General features: G+C 43.3%; 1 protein-coding gene across 6 annotated transcripts in view; it reads left to right on the top strand.

The window, feature by feature from the left end:
* GPC4 (glypican 4) overlaps positions 1-9,912 on the top strand; it is a 111,383-nt gene extending 101,471 nt beyond the window's left edge. For all 6 annotated transcript variants that reach the window (XM_086389268.1, XM_086389265.1, XM_086389267.1 and 3 more), the window contains exons 4-9: positions 71-236; positions 5,357-5,487; positions 5,572-5,718; positions 6,401-6,537; positions 7,179-7,354; positions 7,463-9,912. In XM_086389268.1, the coding sequence (XP_086245394.1) occupies positions 71-236; positions 5,357-5,487; positions 5,572-5,718; positions 6,401-6,537; positions 7,179-7,354; positions 7,463-7,665 (960 nt within the window). In that variant the 3' untranslated portion in view covers positions 7,666-9,912. The remainder of the gene's footprint in view (positions 1-70; positions 237-5,356; positions 5,488-5,571; positions 5,719-6,400; positions 6,538-7,178; positions 7,355-7,462) is intronic.
* The last annotated feature ends 220 nt before the right edge of the window (positions 9,913-10,132 follow it).

Genomic DNA, 10,132 nt, shown 5'->3' on the forward strand with positions numbered 1-10,132 from the left:
ATTTGCAATAGATATGTAGTTGCTGTCTCTATCTTGGTCCCACCATTGTCTATTTCTTCTTCCAAATTAGGTGAATCCCACAACCCAGTGTACCCATGCCCTGGTGAAGATGATGTACTGCTCCCACTGCCAAGGTCTCGTGACTGTGAAACCCTGTTACAACTATTGCTCCAACATCATGAGAGGCTGTTTGGCCAACCAAGGGGATCTTGATCTCGAGTGGAACAATTTCATAGGTGAGCAGGCGATTAATGTGTTTGTGTCACTCCTGGGCTTCCCAGAACTCACCTGCCAATGCAGGAGACATGGATTCGACCCCTGGGTTGGGAAGATCCCCTGGAGGAGAGCATGGTAACCCACTTTAGTATTCTTGCCTGGGGAATCCCATGGACAGAGGAGCCTTGTGGGCTGCAGTCCATGGGGTTGCCAGAGTCAGACACGACTGAGCGACTAAGCACCCACGCATGCACATCACTCATTAGGGATAGCTCACCTTCCAGCCACAAGAAATGTTTTATTTTTTAATTAAGAAAATGTTTTTTTTTGGCTGTGCTGCATGGCTTGTGGGATCTTAGTTCCCTGACCAGGGATTGTACCCCTAGCCCCAGTAGTGAAAGTGCCAAGTCCTACCCACTGGACCAGCAGGGAATTCCCCAAGGGATGTTTTAATTGTCAGCGATGGAATTTATGTTCATTATATAGTGATTCCTGGAGTTCTGACGATACTCAAAGTTCATACCACTCTACAAGTAAATGTTCCCTTGAACTAATGGTGGCATTTCTGAAGACAGTGGACACCAAGCAAATACCAAGTTTCAATAATGAGAAAGTGCCTTTTTGACATTTTCCCCCAAAGGTTAGTTTTAGTTCTACATCGTAGGCTTGTATCCATGTAAACGCTGGAGTACAGCCATCACTGACCTATGGAAGGAGCTTTTCAAATGTTACATGTGTGACATGGCAACTGAATCTTCTGCGTACCTGCCAGATACCACTTAGATATTTGAATCAAGTGCAATCTGACTGTGGAAATTTAACAGTTATATTTCTATAGAGGATTTGACAATCACAGACTGCTCTGGTGAGAGTGGAAGGACTTTTGCCCTGAGAATTTCAGAGGTCAGTGTTCTCACCTACAACCTGAAACCTAGAAAACCTATTACTGGAACCCAGACAGCAATGGAAGTGACCTAGCCAGCTTCCAAGAGGGTTAAGTATGATTTGTGGGAAATGACAAATTAGGGATAATTGAAATATCCAGTCATCAACTCCCGGGATGCCTGCTTAATGCATATGGGAATCCTGGAATGTTAGTGGCAGGTGTTGAAGCTGCTAGTGGTGTGGCTGCACACACAGACTATCAGGACCCCAAAACAAACTCTCTCCCATCCCCCAGTTGCATTTGCATAATTGCAGATTTTGAGTGTCTTTGTAAGCACCTATTTTTCACTTATTTGTCCACATCATGGGAACATGTATGCAATTTGCTGAGGGTTTTTTGTGGGGAGGGGAATGGGGGGATTGGAGCTGGGGAATGCTTTTTAGTCTGCATGAGATCTAATTATATTAACTCTGAAAGTGCATCAATAAATTGGCTCCAACAGATTCTTGAGAATACTGACACAAGGAAAAAAGATGTGAATATTAAACACCGCAGCACAATTGTAGGCTAAATAGTTCAAAGCTAGAAGACCTGAAAAAAAGTCCACACACAGAAAAGCAGAATCCCATGAACGAGAAGGCCTAAGACCAGACACACACACACCAGTACCACATCATGCCCAGAAAGCAGCCATGGGAGAGACTGTTACTTGAAGACATTTCCAGATCTAAATTAAAGTTGATATACTTTTTCTTTTCTATCTTTTTTTTACTCGCCTTCTCACCTCCACCCGCAAATGTCATGTTTGCAGTTCACTTTTGCTTAATTCATTTTTAAGAAACAAGATGGTTTGCCTTTTCACGTTTGCCTGTAGCACCGAATGCACTAGTTCTCTGGGCAAAGCAGTAATACCTGCACACTGATCTAGGTTGGCTAACTTTTCTACAGGCACATCATGAATAATGTAAACTATTCTGTTATTCTGACGTGTCTGGGAGAAAGTATAACTCATAAATTTGTCTTAAAATACAAATTCTAGGGACTCCCCTGGTGGTCCAGTGGCTAAGACTCTGAGCTTTCAATGCTCTGGGCCCTGAGTTTGATCCCTGGTTGGGGAACTAGATCCCACATGTCACAGCTGAGACCCTGTGCAGCCAGATAAATTAGTAAAAATCAACATTTAAAAAAGCAAATTCTATATATTTTTCCAAGAGCTTACAGGTCCATATCAAAACCATACTCTGGCTTCCTTAATTTACGTCTTCAGCCACGTACTCTAAATCAAGGAGGACTTCCATGGCTGCTGTTCTTGCTGTGTGTTTTATAAATGACATTTGTTATCTTTAGAAACAAAATTAAACTCAAGTGGAAATTGGTAGGATTTCAGAATCAATTTTCCTCATTTATTTTAAATATTTTTTTAGAGGGAGGAGGAATATAATTCTATCTAAACTGAATTTTTAATGGGTATTTTATTCTTTATTTCTAATAAGCTGATATAAAAGGCCAGGAGTAACAGACATTGTTAATCTCCAATGCTTTTTCATGGATTTTCACAACGGTTTAATTAATTTGCCCTGTGGTTGTCGAATTCAGTCCCAATTTACATGCCTGTGCCGTAAGTTCAGTGTTTTTTTTTTGTTGTTGTTCCTTCACAAGCAATTTTTCCTCCTTTAAATGACTGCAGTTAATGAATGGTCAAGGAGGGCTTTTCCCCCCTGCTTCTTTAAATCAGATCACGGGATTAAGTCGGAAAACTGCCTTTTGTTCATCCAGTCTGGTCGTGAGGCTAAAGATGTGGGTTCGTGATTATCAGCAGCACAGAGCAAAAGGAATCACTTTTTCTAGTGAGAAGGGGCTGCTTTGTTGCAGGGTGGGAGAGAGCTGTCATGAACACTGAAATGCTGCAGTCAGACTCGAACCTTTAAGGAGACTAAGGATGTGTTTTTCAATCTGCCTTACCATTGTGCCCTCCTCTCTCTCTCGAACTACACCTATTAAATGTCACCCACCTTGATAAAGGTGGATCCAAATAGTTAATACACCTTGGACTTGGTTTATAAGCAGTTACAGGAAACCCTCTTTTTGAAAAATAGTGCCCCCACAACAAAAGTCAATTTCTGGAGAATCATAAATTACGTGTAGGTACAACTTGCTCTCCGTCATATACTACCATTGTGCTAACATTCATTTGACTCCCAGCCAACCTTATTCACAGCACGTGTCGCTGCCGCTGGGGATTTAGTATGAGGGGGTTGGGATTGCTGGCTAGGCCGTCAGCCAGTTCCTGGCAGGAGGCAGGAGCTGGTCAGCTATCCTGCAAAGGGAGACCTGCAGCCTAGATTCATCAGAAGCAAGGACACTGGATCTGACATCATCAGATCATGGGGGCGCCCAGTGGATGGCTTAGCAGGACTGTCCCAGGACTGAGCAGGGACTTTGGCTCCCGGGCTGCAGGCTCTGGGCAAAATACAGCCTCACTCACATTGTTCAGCGACACCACACGCAACGCTGGTATGACAGTTCCAGCCCCACTCCCTTCTTAGGCCCTCGTGCGTGGCCAGCCGGCCTGGAGTTGACAGACGCCAAACAGCCAGAAGAATCGGGGTTTGTGTTCCCTTTCACAAGCACGTTCATCATCTGGCCTTTCCTCCCCCGTAGGGAAATAAGTAGTGACGGATGCACTGTTTCCTTCCTATGTAAACCTCTGCATTTGGGGTTTTTCTCTGGAGCTGGCGACTCCTTGGCTCTGAAGGTCTGTGCTCTGCGGACATGGTGGTGCTGATGCTTTGAGAGTGATGAACATGTTTAGGTTTTGCTCCACTTGTTTACAGAACTCCCCTTTCATTAGCACATCAAACGCATTTTTCCTTTTCTGGAAAAATGGTATATTCATGCCGGCAGGCTTTCCTTAGAGGTTGGGAGTGTCAGTTTTTGGTGATTACCACAATGTGACCTGCAACTTCATTCATTATGACTTCCCCCCCAATTTTGCATTGCTTGGAAGTCTACTCGTGGTTTGTGACATTGGAATTCTGGTTGAGAGAAGTGAGCTCAAGCTTTAAAATGTTGGGCCACATTTGTTCTTGGGGGAGGTGAAAGGTTGCTGACCACCTGCGAGCTTAGGTAGAAGTTCAGCTGTGGCCTGTGCTTTGAGAGGGACTCACTATGTTCTAGAACCTTGCCCTTCTTTCCAGCAGCTGTCCTTGGACTACCTAAAGGCTGTGGAGTATGTGGACCTAACTCTGCTTTAAGGGGAAAGAGCACATGGAAAAGTTCACTGCTTGTCATAAATGAGGCATCCTTTTTCTCATTTGGATATGACCTTTCCAGTTTTCTAATTTTGCACAATGAGTATCAGGGAAAACTACTAACTAAATCCCAAGAACCATGGATGACAAGAAAACCAGTACAGGGGGTGGTTTTCTTTAAGAGATTCAATGTGTCCTAAAAAAGTCTAGACTTTTCCAAAATGTAGAAGTGATTTGCTGAGTAGTGAAGGACACACATTGTGAACACAGATTTTGTGCCCTGTCTCTGTTTTTTTCATTTGAATAAAAAGTAGCACATGTTTTTTGCTTTAAAATAACTCAGGACCCTTGTATTTGAAATTGGAAGTTTATCTTAATACAAAAATTGGATTTTACAAAATGCCATTATTTGTAAAGTCCTTAGAATTCTTAAGGAGGCGCCTAAAATTCCTAGGAACACTTTCATTTATATTTTCTAACTGCATACCCAAGGATCTGAAAGGGTTTCATTTTAAAAAATGAAAGAAAAGAATTGGTATCCCAGGATTTGAGCTGGTTTATGTTTTTGACTCTGGTAAATCGAACATGAAATGGGAAGAGCCATGGAAGTCCCTGGGCGAGCTGGCATGTTATTCTACTCCCAGCCTTAGGTGTGTCAGGCAGGAGCTAGGTCAGAGCTATGCAGTGACAGCTACTGACACGTGGAGAGATTAATTATCAGTGTAATAGAAGGTTTCCGATTGTGTGTTTTCTTGCTGGGGGAATAAAGCCTTCATCTGGCCACTTCCCACTCTAGAGAGCTGGTGGTACATAGCGACTGAATGCAGTTTTGTGTCATAGAAAAAGATACGAAAGTATGAATTAATGATGATCATGTCTTCCCCTCCAACACCCCCCCCCCACAAGGGAAACAAAGACAGTAAAATAATCAGACTGATCACTCAAGGCCAAGCTAATGATTTACTTTGTATGCTGTGTTATTCTGCCCCAAACCTCATGTTAGATGCTATGCTGATGGTGGCTGAGAGGCTGGAGGGTCCTTTCAACATTGAGTCCGTCATGGATCCCATCGACGTGAAGATATCAGATGCTATTATGAACATGCAGGAGAACAGTGTGCAGGTATCTCAGAAGGTAAGGAAGGCAGGTCCTGGATTGGAGAGATGGGGCCCACTCTAGCCTGCTATGCCTCATGTGGCCACATTTATGCCCATGCAGGTTTTCCAGGGATGTGGACCCCCCAAGCCCCTCCCAGCTGGTCGGATTTCCCGTTCCATCTCAGAAGGCACCTTCAGTGCCCGCTTCAGGCCCTTCCATCCCGAGGAGCGCCCCACCACAGCAGCTGGCACCAGTTTGGACCGATTGGTGAGCCCTGGGGCAGCAATGGCTATATTTAAGGGCAAAAACCTGAAAACATTTGCTCAAAATGCAGTTTGATTTGGAGGATTCCAAGCACAGGGTCTTTTCAGGTGAAACTTCTCCAGCAAATTGCACAGCGATGTCAGTGAACCTGCTTCTCTGATTTCCTCGCTCAGAAAGTTCATCCATAGAGCTAGAAAGTGGGGTGCTCGGAGGCTTATCTGAACCACCTACCTTTTATGTCACTGTGCGGGTAACTCATAGGCTGGGTCCTGAGTCATCAAAGCCCTGCCAGAAGATACTGTGTTTTTCCAGTGTATCTCTGGGGCGTGGGACCCGGTAGGCCCCAGATGGTAGTTCTAATGAAGAACAGGAATGGACAGTGGGTGTAGGCACTAGGCAGCTTTTGTTTTAAATGGCAACTTAATCCAGAGCTTGCATTTCATCTGTTAATTCTTGTGGTGATTTTATACATTTTACATAGAAGTATTGGGGTGACCAGAAAGGTCATTTGGGTTTTCCCACCAACCTGAACAAATTTTTGGCCACGCCAAAAATCTGCATTTTTCTCTTCAGACTACAGAGAGACTCTGGAGATACTTTAGACATGCTCTGAAGGCACATGTGTAGGTAGTTTGGGGTTTTTACAGAGGTTTTTGTGTTCTCTCTCTCTCTCTCTCTTAATGAGGTTACTGATGTCAAGGAGAAACTGAAGCAGGCCAAGAAGTTCTGGTCCTCTCTTCCTAGCAGTGTCTGCAATGATGAGAGGATGGCTGCAGGGAGCGGCAATGAGGATGATTGCTGGAATGGGAAAGGCCAAAGCAGGTGAGCCGTCGTTGGCCAAGTGTGCGATTTCTCCCTCCATGATGGGGAAGTTTCAGAGAAGGTTTGCTCAGTCGTTTCATCGAGGCATTGTGAAGCCTTTCACAAGCAGGTGGCAACAACGTGGAAGATTTCTAAGCATTCTTAGGAACTGGCGTAGAAGTGTCGGGAAGGCTGCTGGCTACTTGCAGAGAGTCTTGGGGCAAAGGTTTATGCCCATGGTTATATGATAGCGTTACTGCTGCAACCAAGGATTGAGTTGTTCTAACAGTGTCATTATTTTTCATATTTAATACCTGTGGTCCTGTGCCTGATGGCGTGGCCTCATCAAGTACCAATTCTCAAAAGGTCTCATTGTCTTCCTTGATGATGCTCTGTGTCCCTCCCCTACATACCCAGTAACTTAGACAAGTGTCCACTTAACTCTGCCCCACCAACCTCCACAAAATGGGTAGTTTTCAAAAAGGTCCCAGAGTGGAGGAACATGTGTATCCCCAGGAAGAGGAGAGATTCCGAGTTATTCAAAAGGCAAGCACTTGCAGTTCACTGCAAGTGGCCAATACCAGAACCTAGCAAGAATCTTTGCCAATCTTCGGCAGCTTTTGTTTTACTGATCCTCTTAACGAGGTCATTTCTCATTGCAGGTACTTGTTTGCTGTGACAGGAAATGGTCTAGCCAACCAGGGCAATAATCCAGAGGTGCAGGTTGACACCAGCAAGCCGGACATACTGATCCTTCGTCAAGTCATGGCTCTTCGAGTTATGACCAGTAAGATGAAGAATGCTTACAATGGGAACGATGTGGACTTCTTTGATATCAGTAAGCATGTGTGCTTCTAAAGAACAAATTGTTATATGTTTGTTTGTACACCTTGACATGAGAAAGAGCACAATAAACATTCCTTTTTTTCCCCCCCCAAAAAAATAGGTGACGAAAGCAGTGGAGAAGGAAGTGGTAGCGGATGTGAGTCTCAGCAGTGTCCTTCGGAGTTTGAGTATAATGCAACTGACCACTCTGGGAAGAGTGCCAATGATAAAGCCAGCAGCGCTGGGGTCCCCGCTGTGGCCTGGCCCTACCTCCTCCCTGTCTTCTGCATCTTATCCCTGGTTATGCAGAGAGAGTGGAGATAATTCTCAACCTTAGAGAACAAGTGTTCATCGTCAGTTACAAAGGCACTGGTTATCACTTTTATACCATCCTAGTGACTTTGCTTTTTAAATGAATGGACAACAATGTACAGTTTTTACTATGTGGCCACTGGTTTAAAAGATGCTGACTTTGTTTTTGCATTCAGTTTTGTGGGAGAAGGGGATTGTATGTAAGGTCAGTCCGGCCTCCTCAGTCATGTTAAATGTGGCTAACAGTGTAGGTACAGAGCATAGTTAGTTGTGCATTTGTGATTTTTATCACTCTGTCTGTTTGTTTTCTTTCTGTTTGTGGGTTTTTTTTCCTTTCAATATGATCTCACCTTGTTTCTTACAAGAAAACCAGGGTCCTTTCTTGGCATGTAACATGTACGTATTTCTGAAATATTAAATAGCTGTACAGAAGCAGGTTTTATTTATCACGTTATCTTATTAAAAGAAAAAGCCCAACAAGCAGTAAAATTGCCATCTATCCCTGTTGTTTTAGTTGCCTTATCTGGAGAGAAGAGGAGGTGTTGTATCTTTTTTTCTGCAATGTGAAGGCACAAGGGGGCTTCTGAGCCACTTGTCAGGTTGTGTTCAGGCATCAATACAAGAAGAAGGTTATACTTCATTTATAAGCTGGTGACTGGAGGAGGCTGCAGACTACCCATTTTGGTTGAGCTGGGTTGTAGAAACTTCCATCACAGATCAGTCCATTTCTGGAAGCTGCTTATCCGTCGAAGATTCTTGATCTCCCTCGAAAGATATAAGGCATTCAGGCTATCCCAGGGTATCACACTTAATTTGGGGGTGGGTTTGGTTTGGTGGTTTTTTTTTTTTTTTTTTTCATACAGGCACGTTAGCAAGCCACTGTGCTGGTCTTCGTGTCCACACTTGACCCTCTTTGACAAGATCAGGTGTGTTCAGGGTGGTATGGCCATAGACCACCCTCTTTGAAGTGATATCCCACCAGCAGAAGTAAGTGGCTAGCAATCTCACTTGGTCCCTCTTGGTTCAGATTCCAAACCCAATCATAGCCATCTGGGGGGCTAGCCAGAATTGGGGTACAGCCTGGGCTCAGGCAGTAAGTATCAATACTCAAAGTTTTTGTCCATGCATGTGTATTTGCATTTATTTGGTTTTGGATCCAGTGTTTTGTTTTGTTTTTAAAAAAAGAGATTCTAAAGTGTCTTATTGAGTCTTTTTCTTGCCCAGTCCTGCCCCATCTGAAAGCCAAAGGTCTTGCCGTGGTTCACAGCTGTGTGCTACCCTATCAGCCAAGCACCCCAGTTGGGGAGCTCTGAGTGTCCAGATTTTTCTTCTCATGTTGTTGGGCGTTTGAGTGGGGGGCAGGGAGGAATGGGAGTAGGTAAAACTGAGAAGATCACATCTTCGGGGTGACCTTTAACCACGCAGGTGAACTGACAAAGGCCATTAACTCTTGTCCCAGACCAAAGAGTAACCACTGCCTTGGCCCCTTTGGGGCCGTTTCCTTGTGTCTTTACCAAATGACAGCTCATAAAACTGTGAGAATGTAACAAATCACATTAAAAGGAGTTCCAGAAGTCTTCAGAAAGAATCACTCTGCAAAGTCTCTTCTTGCTTTAGACAGCCATTCAGATCCCAACCAATTCCCCAAAAGCTGAAACCCACAGAGAGGTTGTTTGTGTTACTGTTCAATCTTCAGTTATAAGAGTAATTCTCTATTTTTATATTGAAACGTAATTACTTGATAGCTCAGGGTCTACATTTCATTCAGCTTTTTACACCAAATTCTGCAGAATGGACAAAATGAATATTGGGGCTGTTATAAACAGAGGCTTAATTTTATTAGAAGTAGCCAGTTATTTATTGAAGCATGATGTTAATAAAATAGGCATATTCTGGCTCATGTGTATAAGTTTTGTTTCTTTTAAACAAATCACAGAAGACGTAAAATTGAGAAGGCGCTCCATTTATGTATGAGGAAAAATTGATTGTAAATAGCTAAGCTGCCTTGTGAGAACTTGGAATATGTGCTGATACTTAGTAACTACCTCAGTTGTGAGGAATTTCCTTTTTAGCTTAGACTGCTATTACTTTTACTTGGTAGAAATGAAATCTGGTCTCCAAAATGTGGCTCAGAGAGTTATCCCCATAGACCTTGTTAGATTGTTTTTAATTTAAAACCTTGATCTCTGCCCAGCTGTTTTCTTTCAGTCAAGTTCTCGAAACCAATAACATTTTCCGAATTAAATATTCTTGAAGGTTCTTCTGGAGTCTAAATGATTTGTTTTCTTTCTTTGCAATTTTTCCTGTTACTCTTTTATTATTTAAATTGTCTCTTGCCTTTGAACTTGAACTATGAAATAAACAAATCATAGATTTTTCCATTCAGGTCTGACTGGATAACTGTTGGCTTCCAACCAGCTGGCAGGCTCACACCCCTACTCTCCCCAAAACAGAAATAAAGGCAAGTTGAATATTTTAA

The sequence above is a fragment of the Bos grunniens genome, chromosome X, assembly GCF_055505025.1.
Source record: "Bos grunniens cultivar Pamir isolate PY7600 chromosome X, Bosgru_T2T1.0, whole genome shotgun sequence".
Taxonomy (NCBI): domain Eukaryota; kingdom Metazoa; phylum Chordata; class Mammalia; order Artiodactyla; family Bovidae; genus Bos; species Bos grunniens.